Source organism: Balaenoptera acutorostrata, chromosome 12 (genome assembly GCF_949987535.1).
Source record: "Balaenoptera acutorostrata chromosome 12, mBalAcu1.1, whole genome shotgun sequence".
NCBI lineage: Eukaryota > Metazoa > Chordata > Mammalia > Artiodactyla > Balaenopteridae > Balaenoptera > Balaenoptera acutorostrata.
This window is the reverse complement of record NC_080075.1, coordinates 67,014,887-67,040,549: the sequence shown is the minus strand read 5'-3', so window position 1 is coordinate 67,040,549 and position 25,663 is coordinate 67,014,887. Positions and strand designations below refer to the sequence as shown.

Below are 25,663 nucleotides of genomic sequence, written 5' to 3'. Positions count from 1 at the left end.
GTGTGGAGAGAAGGCAATATGCAGCTCCCTTACGCCAATGGATTTGATCTTTTTTGGTAAACAAGAAGTCAGGGTGTGTGGTGGTAGATGCAACCAGAGGCTCTATGTGGAGAAGATCTGGGAGAATCACTCTAGTGAATGGTCTGTGAGCCAGTAAGACATGAATGAAAAGATTACCAATGGTAGTGGCCTGGATGACATCAGGCAGAATGAATTTGGGAATTGTAGGTCCAGTTATCACAGTTTTCTGCCTTTCTCCAGCAACCTGATTCTTGCAAACTCTATTGTGAGCCAAAGGCTAGAAAGGAGATGTCTTTCTGGAAGCTACTATTTGGTAATGAAGAAGGCTTTCTGTGCTGCAGTGCGCAAGCCACACACACACACACACACACACACACACACACATACGCACACATATCTTCTGCTTGCTAAGAAAGCCTTTGACACTGAAAGCTGTCCTTTGAGGTCCTCTCTTTTCAGATGTGACAGGAAACTGAACATTCCCCCCCCTGCTTTTGGCCAGAAAGGTTTGGGAGGTGAGTGATTTAAGTGTGGCAACTACTTAGCAACGTGGTATTTAAAGATCCCTCTCTTCATTGATTCTCTTCACAGGGATGGTCTAATTAGTAAAGATGAAATGATGGCTTACTTCCTGAGAGCTAAGTCCCAACTACACTGTAAAATGGGACCGGGATTTGTCCATAATTTTCAGGAGATGACCTATCTCAAGCCAACCTTCTGTGAACACTGTGCAGGATTTGTAAGTCTGTTTTCCATTGCTTTCTCTTGTTTGTAGTGATTTGTGCAGTATTCTGACAATGTGGGGAAATGATAGATGAACAGAGTCCATTGTCTGCCTTAGATCCAAAGTAAAACATGATGGCTCCCTGAAATTAAACATTCAATTAAAAACAAAAGCAAGATCTGCAGATTTAGCTATGTTCTTTCTAGGAATGCAGGGCTGGAGAAGACAGGGAAGGTTGGTGAGGCGTATTAACTCAGGAGAGCAGTTTGTCTGTTAATACCTGCCAGGGAAAAGTTCTGCCCAATGAGCCCTGGCATTCATCACTGAGTGCAATTAAGTGATGTATTTATTGTAGCCAGTTCCTCTCAGTTCTTGTTTCATATGGTCTCAGTCACTAGAAATCTATCATGATATAGCGCCATAATTCCTAACTCAGAAAGGAAAAAAATCTTTTCGAAGAGAAGATGGTTATAATAATAAATAACATTTACTCGGCAGTTCACAGTAATAAAATATTTCCTGAGGCATTAGTGTAATTAATCCTCATAACTAGCCCATGAGGTGGGGATTTTACTCTCCCCATTTGCATATGAAGGTAGAGAGGTCCAGAGAGGATAACGCAAGTTTCCCAGGATTCCACAGCCAGTAATGACTAGAGCCGGGACCCAAACTCAAGTGTTCTGGCTTCACCTACACCACTGCAACAAACGAAGGCTGTACACCTCACTCCCCCACATCTGATGATTCTTTAGCAACTAGGGTCAGGTTTGGCCCTGGTGTTAAACAAAGACCCTCGAGCTCTGAACCTCTTCTAGGTGATATGCAAGTACTGTAAGATGGAAAATGTAGTACTCTACACAAGGGTAGCCCAGCAGCCAGGTGAGTGGCATTTGTCCAGATGCCAGCTCAGTTTTGGTAGCTTCTTTCAGCAGTCATGTCCCCCTGTGGACCCGTATGGAATTCGTAGCTGATATCATATACGTTCCCATGAAATTACATTTTTCGCTTTCAGTCTTGAATAACTGGCTTTGGGGAGCCAAAGGGCGGGAGTCTGAATTCAAGCACACACCCCTCTGAGAATGGGTGAATTAGAGGCAGTGGTTACCTCAAAGGTGGCCCCCCGTGATCATAGAAGCTGCTGTGATCAAGGGGCAAGGCAGCCTAACCAGCTCTCTTAGCCCACCCCAGGGAAGGAGAGGTTCTCCTACCAGCTACACCACTGGGATGGCATCACCTGACCATTTTATCATCAAACAAATACTTTTCCTTTTTCATGTATCTCTCTTCTGATGGGAATTTTTGCCTGTATCTAGACCTGAAAAATGCTCAAGTGGTACGGAGCCATGTGTAACTCTCTCCTGCAGAGTGGGGCCCAGGGAATCTGGTTGGCCCTGGCCTGGCACAGCCAAAAGTCAGGCTGAGACATCTGACCCATGGTGTGGTGTGAGAGTTGGTAGGTCCTTATCAAATCTCAAGGTCTTGTCTCTGCTCTCCAGTCCTTCTGGATGTCTCTCCCTTCCATGGAGGCTCTGGTTCTATAGAAGCAGCAAGGTAGGCTTTCTTGGGAGCTTCCACACACTTCCCTCCCCAACTCATCAGAGCGGATTTGTTGGTGCTAGGTTTCTGATGCAGCTGTGATCAGGTCGAAAGCTCTGGACTTGGAGTCCGGAACTCTGACTTTGAATCTCAATTCTGCCCCTTATTAATCTATGTCCTTGACCAAATTATTGATCATCTTTGAGTCTCTGTTTTCCTATCTGTAAGAGGGGGTTAAGACTTACCTGCCATGTTGCTGTGGTGATTAAATGATATCAGACATGTTGCATACCACAAAGCTCAGAGTAAATCTTTCTCTTTTTTTAGTGTTCCTTTATGCTTTTGGAATTTTATCGAAATTAACTCATTCAGAGTTTTAATAACCCTTTTTATTTTTCAAAATATACTTAATTTCCTTGCTATAATTTGAGTTGATCTTTACTCACACACCTTTTTTAAAAAGCTCTTTGGTTTTCAGAGGGATTTATAAATACCATGCTCTAGCTGGGTCATTGAAAGGAACTGTGGGGGAATAGAAGGAACTATTTTTTAGTGCTTGGACCACCTGCTTTTGAAATAAATTCCATTTTATGGATAAGGAAGACAAATAGACACTGCTTGAGATACATTGATTTTAGAATTAGAATTCCAGAGCTGAAAGAATTTTGCTAATTCCCTTATTTTGAGCTCTGGAGAAGTTAAGTGACTTCCCTAAGGTCACATGGGTCACTAGCAGCAGAGCCATGACTCATATTCAGTTCTCCTTACTCCCAGTACAGTGCTCCTTCCACCACAGTCACTCCAAGTCTTACAGCAGCCTGAGGTCTCTAAGTCAAAGACTGTGGGAAGTACCCTCTCCTGTCCTTGGCTGGCACGCTGACCCAGAGCCTCTTCGTGCCTCGTGTTGTCTCCTGCTTCTTAAGTAAGCATTAGCAAGCAACGCCCTGACTTGCCCGCCTCATGGGACTCATGCTTGACTTTATCTTTTAAAGCAGTTTCTGCAGCTATGCTAATAACGTGCCATAGCCAGAGATTCGGATGCTTCTTAAACCTTATCCTTTCTTGTCCTAGATCAGCAGCTTTTGTTCTGATCACTCACAAAACTCCCAGGAGCAATGGCTTCCTCTCTTTCCCTGAAGTGACACACGCTTCACATTCTTCTTTTCCTACTTACTAGCTATGAGATCTTGCCAAATGACTTCACCTCTCTGTAGCTTAGTCTCCTCATCTGTAAAAATGAGAAAATTATTATTACCTATCTCATAAGGATATTGTGAACATTAAATGAACTGCTACTTGGGACTTCCCTGGTGGTGCAGTGGTTAAGAATCCGCCTGCCAATGCAGGGGACACGGGTTTGAGCCCTGGTCTGGGAAGATCCCACATGCCGCGGAGCAACTAAACCCGTGCGCCACAACTACTGACCCTGCGCTCTGGAGCACGCGAACCACAACTACTGAGCCCACGTGCCACAACTACTGAAGCCCACGCACCTAGAGCCTGTGCTCTGCAACAAGAGAAGCTGCCGCAATGAGAAGCCCGCGCACCGCAACAAAGAGTAGTCCCCACTCGCCACAACTAGAGAAAGCCGCGCGCAGCAACGAGGACCCAACGCAGCCAAAAACAAATAAATAAATTAATTAATTAATTAATTTAAAAAATGAATTGCTACACATAGCTTAAAACTGTGCCTTTCACATAGCAAGAGTTCATTAAATGTTAGCTATCATTGTTATTTTTGTTATTACTATTACCAAGGGCTCTGTGAGGAAACGATTTCTCATCGCTACAAAGTTTCCCAGATGTGGGACCTTGCAAATTATTTAACTTCCTGCATCATCACACTCATCTTTTATAAAAGGGAAGCAAACTGGATTATCGTTAAGATCCTTATAGCTCTGACAGATGTGATTGGCCTACCCACCCACTTCCCTTTTCTGTACTGACACCTCCCCATCCCTTTTCCAGTCATCCTAGGCACCTGAGGCCTCGCTTCCAGTTAGTTGGCTTAATAATCCTTCCTGTCTCCAAGGCAAAGTGTTGCCCTGTCCCAAGAGACATTTGCATCTTAATAGTGTTTTCTGAAGGACCAAATAACTTTTAAGGCTCAAAGGAATCACTCTCCACTGGTGGAATTTCCTTGTCAGAAAGAAAGTAAGGAGCAACTTTCCCAATGCCTTGAATCCCTTCACATCAGCAGCTACTCTCCTAGGGCCACGATGCCCCCACTCAGGGCATTGTTCCCCTATAACACATTGTGAACAACACTCCTGTCAATGCCAGTAGCCCACCAGCCCTGTTTCTTTCAAAATTATTTCATTAGGTAGATATCAGCCACTTAGCCTAACCACTCAAAGTGTAGAAATGGCGCTTCTCCAACTTGAGCTAAGCCCGTTTAATTCATCAGCACTGTATGTTCCTGATGCCCCTGGTTCCCATATGCAAGTGCTGCAGGAGGCCTGGGAAAGAATGTGGGAAGTCCCCTTCTTCACGGAGATTACAGTGTGGCAGAGGTTTGTGAAGACACCACCACCAGGATGATGCCCCTGAACCGCCTGGGCAAACACTCCCTTGTTGAACTGTGGGCCCTCACATCCCTCCTGAGACTCTCGTCACTTCCTACATCCTACTCCTTACTTGGTTGGCAGAATCTGAGCCTTTTCTGCATCTCCCACAACCCCAGCACAGGCCAAACATGCAGCAAATGCAGAGAATAAATACATGAACAAATGCAAAATCTTTTCCTCTTCTGTATTCTTTCAAGGTAGAAATGCGTCTCAGAAAAGAAATCAAGCAAAATCCACATGCTTTAGTGGGATGCATTGCTTGGGTCGCTTAATTTCCCGTAGGGGGCGCCAAGAGCAGCTAGTGTGATTTTAAAAACAGCAGAGGGAGCCAGGGGCTATCAAAGGCAGAGTGACAGAGTCTCCCTGTGAGTTTTGCTGAGAGCGCGTTATGCCAAAGTCCAATAAATGCACCAACGTCAGTTTCCCATCCCAGCTGCCGTTTGGCTCCCAGAAAGAAAAGGGAAGCAAAACTCCTGTTATTGCCCCAGCTGGGGTGGGCTGGGAGAGGGTTCTTCTATCTGACAGGAAGGGTGTCAGGAGCAGCTACATCCTGTTTGTGCTCTACCAGGCATCACGCTTCCCAGGACTTCCTTCTCTGTGGCCTTGTTTTCTTTCCAGATTTCTCTCCAGATTCCCTGACATTCCTTTGTCTTTTGTTACAGCTCTGGGGCATAATCAAGCAAGGATACAAATGCAAAGGTAAATGTTACTTTGTTAAATTTTTTATTTTATTTTATTTGTTTAATTAATTTTTATTGGAGTATAGTTGCTTTACAATGTTGTGTTAGTTTCTGCTGTGCAGCAATGTGAATCAGTTGTACGTATACATATATCCCCTCTTTTTTAGATTCCCTTCCCATTTAGGTCACCACAGAGCACTGAGTAGAGTTCCCTGTGCTATACAGTAGGTTCTCATTAGTTATCTATTTTATACATAGTAGTGTATATATGTCGATCCCAATCTCCCATTGTTAAAATTTTTAAATGTGACTTTTGGGGCATGAATCATATTTGTCTGAGGGAAACTTTAAAGCTCTTGGCATCATGGAGAAATTGGGGCTTTGGGGCTACCGGCAACTGAAGAGTTAATGGTCCAGTAAAGGACTCCCTGAAGTTTTGGAGATCCCAGGCTGCAATTTTATCGCTTGTTACAAAGAGCAAGGAAACCACACTTATTATCCCACACACATTTAACCCCCATCTCTAAGATGTCTTGCCCATCATCAGCACACATTTAAGGTGGGAATTCTGAGGAGGGCAAGCCTAATGGAAATACTGTATATAAGAACTTTGTCCTTCAAGGGAAAAAAAAAAAACCCATGCTCATTTCTGTTAAACATATGCATTTCTTTCTACTCTCACATAGCTATTCCTTCCTCTACTAAATCACAGATGATGATGAGAAAAGAGGAGATACATTTGCCCCTTTCAATGAATTTGTTCATATACTTCCCCCATTTAATTGAAATTTATAGCAATTGAATAAATATATATTTGATAAATGCAATAGGAATGTTTGGCTACTTGTAGATATATGATTATTACACATTATTGGTGTTCAGAAAACTGCTGGATATTTTATGCAGACAGTTTATACTGGTTCTTTTAAGAATCTGATAATGCTCTTGAAAAATATAATAAAGCCACAAAATGAAATATCTTAATCACAGAATGCCTTCAGGTCAATAATGTTCCCTTGTGATGCCTTTTTTCTCTAGCTGTCTTTCAGTATTTGGCCCTCATTTTACATGAACAGGGAACTTCCTTGAACCTCTATGGGAGCCACCTTTTAGTGCTCAAAAAACAAACAAACAAACAAAACCTTCCCTTTTGTTCTCTGAATCAGTTGACTTAGTCTAACTTGAATTTTTACTTTCAAGCAGCAGAGATACTGGCTTCTGCCCCTTATCCCCTAGACACACAAAGACACATACAAACACACACACACACAATTTTGTGAAGATGAAAATCAATTAAACCCTAGGATCTCTGTTCAGATGGTATTTTCTCTTAAAGACACATAGAGTGAAAAGTCTAATTAAAATAGACCAGACATGTCATTGCAATTCGATCTTTCCCTGATGTTATTACAAAACTATTTGAAACAAGACCATTTAGGGGAAAATGGGTATTGGAAATAATGAGAAAATTCCTCTTTGATGGTGAGAGAAATATACACTATAAAATGATCATATCTGTTCAGTGATTCTAAGAGAAATGTAGGACCCTCATCTTATGAAGTAATTGTGTTGCTATCTTCCAAAGTGGCCAAAATTTTGTACCCCAAGTAGCAATTAATATCTACTTTCTTAACTAAAGCATCTAATGGGAAGGCCACAGAATCTGCTGCATGCCACTTCCAAGCCATAGTCAAATCTGAGACATGTTTATTGAGCATATGCTCACCTTGTCTTCTGTTTCTATGCCAAGAAAGGAAACAGAAGATATAATCGCTTGCTCTGGAAAAGGTTTTGGGAAATGAAGAAGAATAGAAAATGTAGACAAATACTGAATGGAGGGACACCTTGCTGTAAATATTTAGAGGCAACTGTAGGTCCTGGGAGAGACTAGATGCTGAGGCTTCTCACCCTCATTCTGGCTCAGGGAGCCTCTTTGTGGGGAATCCATCTCGGTCTGGAGAAGAACCCAGTCCCATGTAATTTGTATTTAGTTTTGGGCAAAGGCAACTCCCCATTCAGGCTGCCCCTGTTTGTTGCTCCCCAGCACTTCAGTGAACTGTGTAGAAGAAGCAGCTGAACAAATATAAGAGAGAACTTTAGGAACCCCAGGAAGGGAAGAGAGTCCCACTGGCCCTTTTACTAGCCCTAGACACACCCTGTGGACCTGAGATTAAACACAGAAACAGGGGTGGGGGAGGGGAGGAGTGAGAGCCCAAACACCAACCTGGAAGCCTGGTCAGCACCTGACATGCGGTTCACACTAATCACCTGTGATACTCTGGGTTGTTTCAGACTGTGGAGCCAACTGTCATAAACAGTGCAAAGACCTCCTGGTTCTGGCCTGCCGGAGATTTGCCCGGGCGCCCTCCTTGGGCAGCGGTCATGGGTCACTGCCTGGAAGTCCCTCGTTGCCTCCAGGTAATGTCCTCGACTTTCTTTCCTACTGCGATTTCTCTCTGCTCATGCCTTCCATGCCTGCACTTCGGTTGGGTTCTGGATCTAAAGCTAGCCAGAGCCATTATATACATAAAGGTCTTCAGGGTAAGCAGCAGTGGCTAAAGACCCTTGAACCCTACATGCTCCTTTCGGCTTTCGGGTCTCAATAACATGCAGTTCACCTGAGGCCAATTTCATTCCGCCTCTGGTCTGTTCCTCTAGGTCCTTGCCCGTCGGACTCCTGTCGTTTGCACCCACTTTGACGGTTTGCTGTGAAGCATTCGGATGTATGATGAATCACAATAATCACAGTCATCTTTCCCCTTCCAGTGCAGGATGAAGTGTTCGAGTTCCCTGGCGTCGCAGCTGGACACCGAGACTTGGACAGCAGAGCCATCACGCTGGTCACAGGCTCCTCGCGCAAGATCTCCGTGCGGCTGCAGCGGGCCACCACCAGCCAGGCCACCCAGACCGAGCCTGTGTGGTCAGAGGCTGGCTGGGGGGACTCAGGGTCCCACACCTTCCCCAAAATGAAGTCCAAGTTCCACGACAAAGCCGCAAAGGACAAAGGCTTTGCCAAGTGGGAAAATGAGAAGCCCAGGGTGCAGGCTGGTGTGGATGTTGTTGACCGAGGCACTGCGTTCGAACCAGACCAGGATGAAGCTGACATGGTTGAGACCAGACAGGACGGTGAGGTCAGTGCTGGTCAAACCACAAATAAAATCAGAAGAGGGAGGCTGAAAGCGGCTGAGATGAGCGTTACAGTGAGTCCACAAGGCAGCCTAGTAGTTTTGAAGGCAGAATGGTTGGGAATCAAGACATATCACTTTTAGTCTTGTCTTTGGCTAGTTATGTGACTCTGGACAAATGGTCTCTTCTCCTTGGACATCAGTTTTATGATGTATAAAACTGAACCGAATGGGTTCTAAAACTCAGTGAAGATTTCCGTGTCTGTATACTGACGTGATGTCCAGGGACCCTTGACTGTTGCTTGTATCCAATATAACAGTATGCTATACCCATCAGCTTAGTTTTCCAAGCTAGAATCAGGGTCCAAACTCAGAGGAGGCAGTGGAGGCAAAAGACATGTAGATAGAGAAGGAGAGCTGTAAACTCTTGCCCCTACTTAAAAAAAAAAAAAAAAAAAAAGCTTTTGACAGCATCATGGAGGAGAGGGTGGTGAATATCAGAGACATGGGGACCTCAGGGTTCTATACGTCAGGCTTTGCCTCCACACAAAAAGTATGTTCAAATCATCCAAAGCAAATTGGGAAACATATGGAATTTGTTAGAACAAGCTGAAATTATAAATTGATTCAAGATGGACTTAGATAAATTTAGTAGTCAACAGTCCATAGTGTATTAAGAAAAAGGATTTGGGGAAATTGGTGTCACATTCCTAACCTAAAAGTAATGTCATGGAGGGCAGCCATTGCCTCCCTACTGAATCATTTTCATAAACAGAGTATTAGGTTAGGTAGAGATCCTACTGGATCAAGCCAGTGCTCTTTTCTCTTATGACTGGTCCTCCACATTCCACCTGTCCTCAGGAGATCTAAGCACACAATCTCCATAGTTTCCTATGATGAGAAAATTGCCAATGACCTTTAACCAAAATTCCTCTAGCTCCTTCCTCATCGAAGACAATTAGTAAGGATGCCACACATGATCTTCAGTAGTATGAAGTTTATTGTAAGTTCCTGCTGAGCCATTGTTTCCTTTCTTTTAACACCAACTTTTAAAACAGCTTTATTGAGATATAATTTATGTACTATAAAATTTACCCATTTAAAGTGTATAATTCAATGGTTTTTAGTATATTCACTGAGTTGCACAACCACCACTACCATATAATTTCAGAACATTTACATCATGTGCTGGGTGGACTACATGATCTTTTAAATCCCTCTAAATCTCGAGTATACAAGGCACTGATCATTTGAGATGTTCCCTTGAAATTATCTGATAAACTGCTTTTTAGGAGTAGTCTTATTTTTTAAAATGAGATCCAGCCATACAACAGGTTCTGATTCGTATTGCAGGAAGGCTGACTTCAGGCTGAGGACACTGAAGGCAATTGTGTTGGCATTTGGAAGGAGCAAGATGAGACACTCTGAAGAACACTCCAAAACTCAGGAAGTTATCTGAAAAGATATCTGGACATTTACTGCCTTGTGACACTGTGGGATCTCCCTGATTGAACTATGGGACGGAGGATTTACCCTATGAACTATTTATTTCCTCCTTCCCTGCTTCTAGTGAGGTGCCACAAAGACTGTGTTATGTAGTTGGTAGTTTTCTCTCCTATCTTTCTCTAGAGCCATTTATATACGGGTGAAATGAAAGCTTTTGTGCATGTACTTGATATTCATTCTCTAAACTCAGACTTTGCTTTTTCTGTGAGAATGTTATTTCAGTATTTTTATAAACTTTTGAGGGGGGTGTTTAACGAGGAGTCGATTTAAGGGTCTTTTTGTGTGCTTTTTGGACGGGACCAGGACTTATTTTCTTGAGGGACAAGGAAGCTCTTCCAGACTTGGAAGGCAGTGGTTCTTCTAACGATGATCTGCTGCAAGGAGAAGCTGTTTACATTGTTCTTACCATACAGTTGCTATTATAATGTGTAACAAGTCACACTTCTGTAATCATATAAGTCTTGCCAATTCTGCATCACTAGGTAGCTATGACACAGCCATGAAAACTATCCTAATATTTATCATTGCCATGGGGGAAAATTAACTAAATACATGTCCCATCTCACTAGGTTTAGCCGTCTTTCATAAGACTGCTATTAAGAAGTAGGAATAACAATGAAAAAAATCAATTCAAGTTTTTGGGAATAAAATTCAGAAGAAAAACAAACCATCCCTCAAACTCCTTACTGAAATGTAATTTTTAAAATTCAACCAGCAATTTTTAAAATCTCAAAATAGTTTTAAGAATTTTGTTTGTTATAAAAGAAAACTTTTTGGTTGTGAAAGAGAGCTCTCATGCTCTTCCTAAGAAATTGCCATCGTGATTAAGAAGAGTCATAGAAAGCAAATCATCACAAACCACCCTTGATTAACATTTCATTTAAACTTTTAAGGTATCAATATTTTGAATATCTTCCTTTGACCCAACATTACTAGACGTGGGTCTGTTTCTTACATGATGAGAGGAGAAAGAACTTGGTTGAAGATGTTCAAAAATAGAGATGGGTTTGAGCCTATGGGTGAGGAGAATGACCTGCTACCAAGTGCCCAGTCAGAAACTGGACCCACAGGGGTGCACTGGTCTGCATTTGGGAGTTTAAGTGTGTATAATCCACGTAAGACTGAATTTGTTTCTTTTGGGGCAGTCGCTTCAATAAAAAAATGCCTTTCTTCTCATTTTCCATTAGGTAAATGAAGACAGTTCTGTTCAGCAAACACTTGTTGAGCACCTGCTCTGGGCAGGTCCTGTGTTAGATGCACAAAGAGGAACAACTCTTCGTCTCTGCCCTTGGGAGCTGAGAGCCCATGGGCATTTAAGGCAAGATGACTCCTTAAAATAGAGTTTCAGATTCACTAGAACTGACTTAATCATGCCAAACAGATTCAGAGATCAATTTGCAGAGATATTGCAAGTTAAATGAAGTTATTAGGTGAGGGATTTGTGATTAAGCTCGAAAATATAAGAACTCACCACTTGCCAGCACCTCAGAAAGCAAATAGCCATCCCCAATGTTGGTTCCATGTATATATACTCTCTATTCCTATTCACAAATGCAATGAAATACATGTTAACAAAATTAAAAAGAGAAAATGGCAATTTAAGTACAAGAAACCCTTCTTGTGTGTGTGTTTTTTGTTGTTTTTGTTAATGAATGTTAAGACTATTCTTTTTCTTCTCAAAGCAGTTATTTCACTTGCCACTTAGTTTGGGTTATTTTTGATTTTTCACATATAAGAAGAGTTTTCTAGGATCAGCCTTCCTGTTACAAAGATACTAAATGAACCTCGAGTAAAAACAAACCAAAAAAATAATAAAACTAACATATTATGTGTATATATGTATGTGAACTATTTTTGTATATGTGTGTGTATATATGTGTTTATATGTATACACAGGCACACAAACACATACACACACACACACTACTATTATTACTTTGCTGAAGAGGAATTTGAGTCCATAATAAAGCTGCTTTATAATTTTGATAATATCATTTACTCATAACCAATGGTGACTCTGATGTTTCCAATATGTCAATTTCCCATAATCAATAAAATAAGTAAATTAGGCAAACCCATGGTGGAGCAAAAAGAACTATGATGGTTGGTTCCTCCAGACCTTCCTTTTGTAGGTTTGATGATCACTGTCAAAGCAAAAACAAAACCAAACTCTTAACAGTGAATATTGGGAGTTGCCTGGTGCTCTAGTGGTTAGGATTCTGGGCTTTCACTACCATGGCCCGGGTTCAATCCGTGGTCGGGGAACTGAGATCCCGCAAGCTGAACGGCACAGCCAAAAAAAAAAAAAGTTAATATTATTAGATACTAAGAGAGGAAATGTTAGATACTGCAACTGAGTCTTCATTGAAGGATGTGCAAATTGTATTGATGCTTTTTGAGATCTGCCTAAACCAGAGAGTGATCCTAACCAGTATTTGAACACTTTATGTTGAGTGGCTATTTCCTGAAGCAATAATGTCCCCAGATTTCCATGGTAAAACAGCCTCTCCAAAAGACAGAGAGGTTTGCTGCTTAACAATGAAGGCAGGACTCCTACAGAAGGAAGTGCCAAACTGTTATTGATGGCAAGAAGCTTAAGCATTCCTAAGATAAACACCTTGATTTTTGAATGAGGAGGTAAATTCAGTCAAATGAGATTCCCACAGCACACCTTTGGCATGCAATCCACAGCCAGATTTAAATCCCATCTCTGCCAATTGTAGTCATGAGATCCTGGGCAAGTCATGTACATCTATTTGAGCCTCAATTTTCACATTTGAGACGGAGAGATTTTACCACCTTCTTCAACTACCTTATAGAGTTGTTGTAAGGATCAAGTCTAATAGTACATGTAGAAGTACTTTGTAAAGACCTTATAAATTAATATTATTTTACAGTTAAACATGGTTCTTCTCTAAAATTGTCTTCAGACTACATGTTTACATCGCTGTGTTCTTTGGAGGCTCTAAATCCAACATTTAACTAAATTTTGTGTCAAAGAACAATTAAAAAAAGAAATATTCACAGGGGTTTTTCTTACGCCTGGCACTGTGTGTGTATAGGGTCAGTTCTGCTCTGTTTTCTAACATTAGCTATTCTCACTCTGTTTGAAAATAGGTAGACAAGATTAAGAAACCAAATGGGTAAAATGTAAATAAGCTTAGAGAAAAATAGGTCAAAGTATAAATGTGCTTAAGAGGCTGACTCTTGGAAGAATTTATTTTACTACAGGGAGACAAGAGGAAAATAAAAATTAACTTTTCAAATAAAAAGGATTCCATTTATTTGACAACTAGAATGTATTTTATAGCTATTGAAGGTGGTAATGATAGGAAACTACTTGGAATTTAAGGCTCATTCAGGAAATATCTTCCTTCATGCTTCATCCAAAACTTGCTTGCTGAAGTTTAGAGAGTACTCAGACCTCAAACAACAATATTTATTGTCTTTTTTAAATGTTAATGGCAAGCACTTTGGAATTCACATCTATTCAGAATCTAAGTGACTTGCAGTTTATACATAATAGCATAAGGAAAGCATCACATGGGGCATTCTATAAGACAGTTGACCTGAATGCTTCAAAAATAAAATGTCAAAAAAAAAAAAAAGGAAAAAGGATGAAAGGAGCAGTTATGGATCAAACAAAACACAACAGAATGCAGTGTTGTAAACCTTGATTGGATTCTGAACCAAAAAATAAATAAAGCAGACATTTTTGGAGGGCAACTGTGGAAATTTAAATGTGAACTACATATTAAATGACATATGGAATGAATGTTAATTCACTCCAGTATGATAATGATTTTATGTTTATGTAGGAGAATGTCTTTATTTTTAAGAGATACCTGGTGAAGTAGTTAGGGATGAAGTATCAATGTCTGCAATTTACTTCAGTTAAAAAAAAAAAAAAAGAAAAAGTTTTTATGCAGAGTGATAAAGCAAATGTGGCAAGATGTTAACGATTGTTAAATTTAGGTAGAGGGTATGTAATAGGGAAGAACCTCTGTATTCTATTACAAGTTAATCACTAAAGGGATGTTCCCTATAAGCTTAAATTATACATCATGACCCATCTCTGGGAAACCTGCCTCCCAGGTAATGAGCGTTAAGCTAAAATACCTTTGTTTAGCTCACAGGAAACATCCTGACCAGGCCCACCTGTGAGTGACTGCAGGCAGGAAGAAATTAACACATCCCCTCCGGAGGCTGACGGGAACCAGGAAATGTTTGACTTTACTCCCTCCCCTTTTAGTATAGAAGAAGCCTGAATTCTAACTCAGGCAAGGTGGTTCTTTGGGACACAAGTCTACCATCTTCTCGGTGTGCTGGATTTCTGAATAAAGTCGCAATTCCTTGCCCCAGCAACTCTCTTGATTTATTGGCCTGTCCTGCAGTGATCAGTATGAGCTTGGACTTGGTAACAAATTTTGGTGCAGTCAGCCAGGAGCCTTGCTGCTCGTGGCTAGCCAGCTCTGGTTGGGGAATTTTCAGTTAAGGCCCTGGCAGCTGCAGGGGTCACTTGCCCTGAAGATCTTCCTTTCAGATTTCACCAAAGTGGCACTGGTTGCCCCAACGCTTGGCAGTTGGAGCAAGGAATCAGCACTTGGGAGCCAATGGGCTCCAGACAGCAGGGAAGTCATTCCGGTATGTACAGTTGGGACTTTCTTTCCTCCCTGGGACTTTTTCTCTGGAATAAGCCAATTTATTTTGTATTTGAGTGGGGTACCCTGTTGATGAGAGGGAAGAGTTGTTGGACTTTTACCCAATTTGTGAACTGGTTCATTTGTTTCTTTGGATGCTAGCATTTGTGTGTATAGTTTGTGTTTTGCTTGTCTTGAATTTCTGTCTTTAAAAATGGGGAATGTTTCAACTATCCCTAAAGAAAATCCTGTGTGGCACATTTTGGATAAGTGATCTGATTGTAGCTATGAACCCATGGGTGAGAGGAAGATGATATTTTTTTGTAAAAATGTGTGGCCATAGTACCTGTCAGGAGTTTAGGCAGGGTTATCTTGGGGCCCTGTGCACCATGTACTGCTACTCTTGCTGTGTTAATTACACAATTTATGGTCTCCTGTGTTGTTGGTATATGTAAAACCCCAAGACCAAACTTGAGGGTTTATTTAGGATTTTCTGTTTGTCCTTTGGATTTTTCATTTTGTTTGGTACTGTTTCTCCATTTACAGCCAAATCAATTCTGTGATATTTAAAACTTTTACTGATGTCAAATGGAGGAAAGAATCAGGAAAAAAACCCCAAAAATACCCTGTCTGTTCTTGTCCAAGAGTGGGACATTCCCAGGGAGAAGAGAAAGTTTCCACTTGACTCCTAAAATCACCAAAAGCTACAAATAGAAGTGTCTTTTCCATAAATACTAGTAAAAAGGGTTTAGCCATCTAGACAGGTGATCTTGATTTCTCCCATCTGCCAGAAACCCAGTTTGAATTCAATCTCTTTTGTAACTGATGGGTTTTACATTGTTGTACCTGATTCATGGCTGAAATTTTGGAATGGGAACTATGAGATTCCTGTGTTTGTATGTGTGTTATAGATGCATGGCACTGTCAAAATTAATTTGTAAAAGAGCTCTATTTAATTAGCTTAAAGGAAATTAAGCACTTATATAAATACTCAAATATAAAAGACTGGCCAGAATGAATTTTGGGTTCATGTGATCTGGGAAATATTCAGTATTGAATTAATATCTGGTATTAAAGTTAGCTTAAGCTTGCTTGTTTGATTAATACAGACATGTCTTTAGAGTCATCAATTTAGGTGTTATACATTTATTGTACCTAGGTTTACTAGAAATCAAATAAGACCTTATTATTCCTGTTACAAAGTTTGTCAGCAAGAAAGATAACAATATGACAAAGCTTTTAAGTAAATAGAGGTAAATGAGGTAAGAGTTTTAGATAAACTCTATAGGAATAATTATGTTTTGGGAATGTCTAACTAAAATAGTCTCTCCAGATTTTCATAACTTGAAACTAAACTAAGTTAAATGAAGAGAATTCATTGACTATCTGGGTCATTTCAAATAGGATAAAATATTAGAACATTAATTGCTGGGCAGTCTAAGTTTACCTACCTTTGCCTTCTTAGGAGAGGAAGACTAAAGCATACGTTTGTCAATCAGGAAATGCTAGTATGACAAACAGATATGGATATTCATTGTGTTATTTTTAAGGCTTTTCTGAAGGTTTGTAGTTTTTAAAAGTTGTGGAAAAAAAATAATTACTGCTTCTCTTACTGGAATTCATCAAAACAGCAACAATGAGAATAAAAACAAACAAACAGAAAAGCCAAGCTCCATTTGCAGAGAAACTAGAAGAGATCTGAAATACTAGGCCCAACAGAGGAAAGATAAAAGCATCAGAGATTGATCAGAGAGGCTTGCAGGAGAACATGGAGAGAAGTTGCTGTAGTGGAGAGGGATTCAGCAGCTGCAATATAAACAAACAAACAAACAGCAGGCAGCGACAAATACCCCTCTCAGCACAGAGGGGCACAGTCTGAAGTGCAAATCCTCAATCCATTGTTTAAAACCAAAGGAATGGATACCAGCAGGTGGTGGTAGCCTCCTGGATCTGGTCTGGTTCTGAGAAGCAGTAGGGAAGGAACACACAGATGGAATATTTGCAAGAAGTGATCTGTCTCTAAGATAGCAAACTGCTAGAGAGTCCTTGTGATGGAAAAAAAAAAAAAAATCCCACAGTTGCCAATCCCTGCCAATTAGCCTTTGGTAAGCAAAGTTACATGTAAAACCTAGGATCATAAGACAAATTTCACCTGGTCTGGATATTATCCTGGCTTCTTCCCTACAGGAACTTCCTACAAATTTTGGATAAGAACTCAAAATTAAAATGGTAAGACAAAACAAAAACCCAGAACATACTAGAGGGAAAAAAAAGGATAGTTAAATGTGAGACCTCTCACCAGAAAAAACAAACAAACAACACTGTTACAAAGCTAAGAACTAAAGCCACTTAATGAATTCCTGATCCCAGAAACCATGATAATAATAAACACTATTTTTTTTATATCTTTATTGGAGTATAATTGCTTTACAATGGTGTGTTAGTTTCTGCTGTTCAACAAAGTGAATCAGCTATATGTATACATATATCCCCATATCCCCACCCTCTTAAGCCTCCCTCCCACCCTCCCTATCCCACCCCTCTAGGTGGTCACAAAGCTATGATCTCCCTGTGCTATGCAACAGCTTCCCACTAGCCATCCATTTTACATTTGGTAGTGTATATATGTCAGTGAATGCTTATTGTTTTAAGCTACTAAGTTTTAGGGTGTTTTGTTACACAAAATATCCTACTTGGTGACTAAACCATAACGTTTGGATTATCTTCTCTACTGCACAGAAATAATTTGCACCTCTATCAGATAAAAATCATTTGCATCTTAACAAATTTTCTTCAAGTTAGCATCTGGGCCCTAATCCATAATAAATAGTATATCAAACAAAGTTACATTCTCCTAGAAGAGTCTTTCAACCTCTGCACTACTGACATTTGGGTGTGTATAATTTTTTGTTGGAGAGGGGTGGGGGCTGTCCTGTGCATTGTAGGGTATGCCACTAGATGCCAGTAGTACTCCGTCTCCCCCCTGAAGTTGTGACAATCAAAAATGCCTCCGGATATTTCCAAATGTCCTCTTTGGGACAAAATTGTTCTTGTCTGAGAACCACTGCCCATGCATCAGAATCATGTGGAGGTCTTGCTCAAGCACAGATTGCAGGACCCCATCCACAGAGTTTCTGTCGGGAGGGGGGCCTGAGAACTTTCATTTCCAATGAGTTCCCAGGCAGTGCTGAGTGCTGATGTTGTTAGTTGAGTACTGCATTTGAGAATTGCTGCTCTAGGAAGATAAACTAAAAACAAAATAAAACTAAAAGCTGGTACTTTGAGAAGATAAACAAAATTGATAAACCATTAGCCAGACTCATCAAGAAAAGAAGGGAGAAGACTGAAATCAATAGAATTAGAAATGAAAAAGGAGAAGTAACAACTGACACTGCAGAAATACAAAGGATCATGAGAGATTACTACAAGCAACTCTATACCAATAAAATGGACAACCTGGAAGAAATGGACAAAGTCGTAGAAATGCACAACCTTCCGAGACTGAACCAGGAAGAAATGGAAAATATGAACAGACCAATCACAAGCACTGAAATTGAAACTGTGATTAAAAATCTTCCAACAAACAAAAGCCCAGGACCAGATGGCTTCACAGGTGAATTCTATCAAACTTTTAAAGAAGAGCAACACCTATCCTTCTCAAACTCTTCCAAAATATAGCAGAGGGAGGAACACTCCCAAACTCATTCTACCAGGCCACCATCACCCTGATACCAAAACCAGACAGAGATAACACAAAGAAAGAAAACTACAGGCCAATATCACTGATGAACATAGATACAAACATCCTCAACAAAATACTAGCAATCAGAATCCAACAGCACAGTAAAAGGATCATACACCATGATCAAGTGGGGTTTATCCCAGGAATGCAAGGATTCTTCAATATACGCAAATCAATCAATGTGATACACCATATTAACAAATTGAAGGAGAAAAACCATATGATCATCTCAATAGATACAGAGAAGGCTTTTGACAAAATTCAACACCCATTTATGATAAAAACCCTCCAGAAAGTAGGCATAGAGGGAACTTTCCTCAACATAATAAAGGCCATATATGACAAACCCACAGCCAACATCATCCTCAATGGTGAAAAACTGAAACCATTTCCACTAAGATCAGGAACAAGACAAGGTTGCCCACTCTCACCACTATTATTCAACATAGTTTTGGAAGTTTTAGCCACAGCAATCAGAGAAGAAAAAGAAATAAAAGGAATCTAAACCGGAAAAGAAGAAGTAAAGTTGTTACTGTTTGCATATGACATGAGTTTTCTGATAGCATCTTTAGGATTGTCTATGTATGACATACATAGACAATCCTAAAGATGCTACCAGAAAACTACTAGAGCTAATCAATGAATCTGGTAAAGTAGCAGGATACAAAATTAATGCACAGAAATCTCTTGCATTCCTGTACACTAATAATGAAAAATCTGAAAGAGAAATTAAGAAAACACTCCCATTTACTACTGCAACAAAAAGAATAAAATATCTAGGAATAAACCTACCTAAGGAGACAAAAGACCTGTATGCAGAAAACTATAAGACATGGATGAAAGAAATTAAAGATGACACCAACAGATGGAGAGATATACCATGTTCTTGGATTGGAAGAATCAACATTGTGAAAATGACTCTACTATCCAAAGCAATCTACAGATTCAATGCAATCCCTAGCAAACTACCACTGGCATTTTTCACAGAACTAGAACAAAAAATTTCACAATTTGTATGGAAACACAAAAGACCCCGAAGAGCCAAAGCAATCTTGAGAAAGAAAAACGGAGCTGGAGGAATCAGGCTCCCTGACTTCAGACTATACTACAAAGCTACAGTAATCAAGACAGTATGGTATTGGCACAAAAGCAGAAATATAGATCAATGGAACAGGATAGAAAGCCCAGAGATAAACCCATGCACATATGGTCACCTTCTCTTTGATAAAGGAGGCAAGAATATACAGTGGAGAAAAGCCAGCCTCTCCAAAAAGTGGTGCTGGGAAAACTGGACAGCTACATGTAAAAGAATGAAATGAGAACACTCCCCAACACCATACACAAAAATAAACTCAAAATGGATTAAAGACCTAAATGTAAGGCCAGACACTATCAAACTCTTATAGGAAAACATAGGCAGAGCACTCTATGACATAAATCACAGCAAGATCCTTTTTGACCCAGCTCCTAGAGACATGGAAATAAAAACAAAAATAAACAAATGGGACCTAATGAAACTTAAAAGCGTTTGCACAGCAAAGGAAACCATAAACAAGACAAAAAGACAACCCTCAGAATGGGAGAAAATATTTGCAAATGAATCAACAGAAAAAGGATTAATCTCCAAAATTTACAAGCAGCTCATGCAGCTCAATATCAAAAAAACAAACAACCCAATCCAAAAATGGGCAGAAGACCGAAATAGACATTTCTCCAAAGAAGATATACAGATTGCCAGAAAACACATGAAACAATGCTCAACACCATTAATCATCAGAGAAATGCAAATGAAAACTACAGTGAGATATCATCTCACACCAGTCAGAATGGCCATCATCAAAATATCTACAAACAATAAATGCTGGAGAGGGTGCGGAGAAAAGGGAACCCTCTTGCACTGTTGGTGGGAATGTAAATTGATACAGCCACTATGGGGAACAGTATGGAGGTTCCTTAAAACACTAAAAATAGAACTACCATATGACCCAGAAATACCACTACTGGGCATATACCCTGAGAAAACCATAATTCAAAAAGAGTCATGTACCACAATGTTCATAGCAGCTCTATTTACAATAGCCAGGACATGGAAGCAACCTAAGTGTCCATCGACAGATGAATGGATAAAGAAGATGTGGCACATATATACAATGGAATATTACTCAGCCATAAAAAGAAACGAAATTGAGTTTTTGTAGTGAGGTGGATGTACCTAGAGTCTGTCATACAGAGTGAAGTAAGTCAGAAAGAGAAAAACAAATACCGTATGCTAACACATATATATGGAATCTAAAAAAAAAAAAAGAAAAAAAAAAAGATCATGAAGAACCTAGGGGCAAGATGGGAATAAAGACACAGACCTACTAGAGAATGGACTTGAGGATACGGGGAGGAGGAAGGGTAAGCTGGGACAAAGTGAGAGAGTGGCATGGACATATATACACTACCTAACATAAAATAGATAGCTAGTGGGAAGCTACCGCATAGCACAGGGAGATCAGCATAGCACAGGGAGATCAGCTCGGTGCTTTGTGACCACCTAGAGGGGTGGAATAGGGAGGGTGGAGAGAGGGAGATGCAAGAGGCAAGAGATATGGGGACATATGTATATGTGTAACTGATTCACTTTGTTATAAAGCAGAAAGTAACACACCATTGTAAAGCAATTATACTCCAATAAAGATGTTAAAATAAAAAATCATGCTTTCTCACTTTTATTGAAAATAAGTATATTGAAAAAAATTTGATATATATACATATTAACTCTGTCTTCTGAAAACAGACTACGTCTCCAGTTCTATCTTCTTCAATGAAACTATCACAAAAATTGACCATATGTTAGGTCACAACGAAAACATCAGTAAATTTCCAAAATTTGGAAATAATAGAGATAAAACTTTTATCATAATACTATAAAATTAGAACTTAATGGCAAAACCAGAATAATAAAATCTCTAAAATCCAGAAATTAAAATAAAACAAAACCCACATCTTCCAAATCTTTCAAACAACTCTTGAATCAAAGGGAAAATTGAAATTGAAGAATTTATAAGAAATGATCATGAAAACACTATACATACTTCCTGCAGGTTCCACATAAGCACTACTTAGAGGAAAAGTTAAAGTGTTAAATATATGAGTACATTAATAGACAAGAAAGGATAAAAATAAACCACTACTTTGCTCAAATCTAGACCCAAAAAAGGAAAAAACAAAAACCTAGTTAAAATGGCTAATATCTAGGAAAATACAATCTGCAAAAACTGACTTAAGAATAAAAAAGTGGAGTCGTTGAAAAGCTGCTGTTCAAGGTTTTCATCAGACTCAAATAGTTCTACTAGAAAATTTTATCAAACTTTTAAAGTATAGATTAATTCAGTGTAACTTACATTGTTCTAGAACACAACAAAGAGTTCTAAAAACTTTAAAATAAACATAATATTGACACCAAAACCCAATAAGAATTGCCCCAAATAAGAAAACTGGAATAATCTCATTTATGAATATCAAGGCAAACCTGAAATATTTTAAGCACAGTGCAAAATATGAAGGTTCATACCAGGAATTTAAGAATGGTTCAGTATTCACTTATCTATGAATATGTGATTATGTTAATAAAATCTAAAGAGGAAAATTATATGACCATCTTAGTAAATGCTAAATAAACATTTGACAAAATTTGACACACATTTTGATTTTAAAACTTTTGAAAATAAAAATAGATTAAAAAAATAGATGAAAACTTCTAAATGTGATTAAAATTTATCTATCTCAACCACAAACCAGCAAGATACTTAGAAAACACTGTAAGAATTGTTACTAAAGACTCATCTAAGATAAGAAGGCCTATCATCATTATTATCTAACATTCATTGCCTTTGAGAGGTGTTAGGTAATACAGAAGGTAAAAAAGAAAACAGGAGTATAAATATTTTAAAGTAGGCAAAATAATTACTTTGAAGTGACCATACTGAGAAACTCAAGAGAATCAACTGAAAACTTACTAAAAACAAAAAGAAAAACCAATAAGATAGTTGGGCATTAAATTAATAGACAGAAATAACTGTCATAAATACAGACAGTAATCAGAAGGTAAAATAAAAGACCTCGTATACAAGTGACAAAAATAGTTAAGATATCAAGGAATAAACTTAATAAGAAACAAGCAAGCTAAACTTTAAAATGCTCCCAAGAAACACAAAAGAAGATTGAAATGAATGGAAAGGTACCAAGTTCTTGGAGAGGAAGAAAACATCGTGAAGATCTCAGTTTTCTTCCAAGTGAACCTTTGAATTTCTTACTGCGAACCCCAAAAAACACAAAGAGAACTTTTTTTGCATTAGCAAGTTGATTTAAAGTTCATAGGAAGAAAAACAAACATGAATAGCTAGGAAATATCTGAAAAAGAGCAATGAGTGAATACTAATTAGCCCTGTCAGATATTAAAACATAAAGTAAAACAGTTTATTACAAGGGTATGAATCGATAGAAATAGAATAACAAGTCCAGAAATATCAATACAAGAAGTAATATGGTAATTAAGTATGTGATAAAGTGGCCATCTCATATCATTTCAGAAAAAAATATTACTCAATAAAATAATTTGAGACAACTGGGTAGCAACCTTAACATAAACTTGGATTTATAGCTCAAAACTTACACCACAATAATTTCCAAATGAATGAAATATTTAAATGGAAAAAATTATAACATATTATAAACTATGGAATAACTATTTAAAATTATTATCTTGGATTGGGAATGCCTTTCTAAATAGGACACAGTACCCAGAAGCCTTGAAAGAGAAGATTGATAAAACTGCTGTGTAAAAAAATAAATAAATAAAAAGTCTGAGTGGCTCGTCCCACCAAAATCTAGGTCCAAAGATAAACAAAAAATATTTTAGAACGTATGAAGTCATATCACTAACAGAGCTAGTTAATATATAAAGAGCTACAAATGCATAAGACAAATTCAACATCCTTGTTTCAAATAAAATGGGCAAAGGAATTGAACAGATAATTCACACCAAAAGAAATCCAAAGGACTCATGAAACCACTTTACCCTCCTCACTAAAATGAAATGTAACTTAGAACTACTCTGTGATAACAGTTTTCACTCATCAGATTCAAAAATTTCAAATACTTCCTTCACATGAATGTGGGGAAATAGACATTCTATTCACACATCACTGCTGGCAATGTTAATTTGTGGAATCTTTTTCTTTTTTTTTTTAATTAATTAATTTATTTATTTATGGCTGTGTTGGGTCTTCGTTTCTGTGCGAGGGCTTTCTCTAGTTGCGGCAAGTGGGGGCCACTCCTCATCGTGGTGCACGGGCCTCTCATTATCGCGGCCTCTCTTGTTGTGGAGCACAGGCTCCAGACGCGCAGGCTCAGTAATTGTGGCTTACGGGCCTAGTTGCTCCGTGGCATGTGGGATCTTCCCAGACCAGGGCTCGAACCCGTGTCCCCTGCACTGGCGGGCAGATTCTCAACCACTGCACCACCAGGGAAGCCCAATTTGTGGAATCTTGATTGAAGACTATTTTGGCAATATTCATCAAAATTAGAATTGTATTTTCTTTTTGACTTAGTAATTCCATGTCTGGGAATTTATCCTAAAGATAATAGTGATAAGAATACCAATAAGAGTAGTAGCAGCAACTAATACTTACAGCATTTACTGTATGTCAGGCGCTTTTCCAAGTAGTCTACATAGGGTGATTCACTGCATCTTCGCAATAACCTGAGTTCTTACTGATAAGAAACCTGAGGCACAGAGAAGTTAAGTAACAGACTCAAGGACACACAGCTGCTGGGGTTTGAAGTCTGGTGGAGCCAGGCTTCAAACCCCAGCAGTATATCTCCAGAATCCAGGCACTTGCTTGTGACCTCTCAAGATATGCTTGGACATAAGAGAAATACAAAGTGAACTAGGCTTTTCAAAACAGTATTGTTTGGGATAGGAAACAACTGGAAATAATCCAGTATCCATTAATAAAGCCTTGGCTAAATAAATGATTACATCCACATAATGTAATACCATTCAGATGTTAAAAAAAAAAAGAAACTCTATGAATTGATATGGAAAGTTCTCCAAAATAAATATTAAATAAAAATCAAGGTGAAAAACAGTATGTATTGCACGCCATCATTTGTGTACAAATGGGGAAAAGAATGAATATAATATATTTAATCTCTTTATATGTTTAAATATCTCTGAAAGAGGACACATGAACACACACACACATCCCCCTAACAAATTAGATGTCTGTGACAGTAGAACTGTGTGGCTGAGGGGAAAAAGTGAGGAGATTTCTTTGAATAACTCTTTTCTACATTTTGAATTTTGATCCATGTATTACCTATTCAAAAATTAAATAATAATAATAATAAAAGAATGGTATGGACCCTCCTCAGGGTCTGTGTCACAGAGGAACAAATTGTGGCAAGGGTGAACAAGGGTGACAAATGCCCCCTTGCAGCAAATTCCTAAGAACGACTACAGAAGAATGCATAGCAACACATTTGATAATCACTTAAAGAAATAGAAAAATCATAGAATTGGTTATTAGCAGAACGGAGATAAGAACAAATTTTTTCAGCTCCTAATATAGTCCTCTTTCCAGTATATCACCCATCACTCTTGTTTTTCCCATAGCTAAAATGACTTCAAAGGTGGTGTTCTATATACTCCAAAGATAGTAGAGATTATATTTTCAAAAAGGGGCTGGTCTGGTGTATAACACACAGGGAGAGATCTCTCTGGTCCAGGATGATGCCTTAGTAATGAAGTATTCCTCAAAGCACACATGAAGACATTTATCAGTTAGTGGTCTTTAAGCCTTTCTGCTCACCTGCACATTTTTAAGTTTATATACAAAATGTTTTATCATAAATTTAAATGTTTGTTTTTGGTAAAATGAAATGAGTTTTGACTGTGATCAGAATGCATACCTCATGACAGGATTTGGTAAAATTGGTTCTAACTATCTTATTTAAGACATAAAGACCCCTGAATCTGAAAGAAGTCATCGATCATTTTATCCATGAGTTTTAATCCAATGTGTGTTAATAGATTGGTTTTTGTAAAATAGTCTATTTATATATTTAAAAGAA

The 25,663-nt window shown here is 38.9% G+C and overlaps 1 protein-coding gene across 1 annotated transcript in view; it reads left to right on the top strand.

Annotated features, from left to right (window-relative positions):
* The window catches only part of RASGRP3 (RAS guanyl releasing protein 3), a 105,063-nt gene extending 93,292 nt beyond the window's left edge, over positions 1 to 11,771 (top strand). Inside the window, exons 14-18 of the mRNA XM_007191402.2 lie at positions 613 to 760; positions 5,511 to 5,547; positions 7,821 to 7,946; positions 8,295 to 8,659; positions 11,347 to 11,771. Of these exons, the coding sequence (XP_007191464.1) occupies positions 613 to 760; positions 5,511 to 5,547; positions 7,821 to 7,946; positions 8,295 to 8,659; positions 11,347 to 11,499 (829 nt within the window). The 3' untranslated portion in view covers positions 11,500 to 11,771. The remainder of the gene's footprint in view (positions 1 to 612; positions 761 to 5,510; positions 5,548 to 7,820; positions 7,947 to 8,294; positions 8,660 to 11,346) is intronic.
* Positions 11,772 to 25,663: the final 13,892 nt, after the last annotated feature.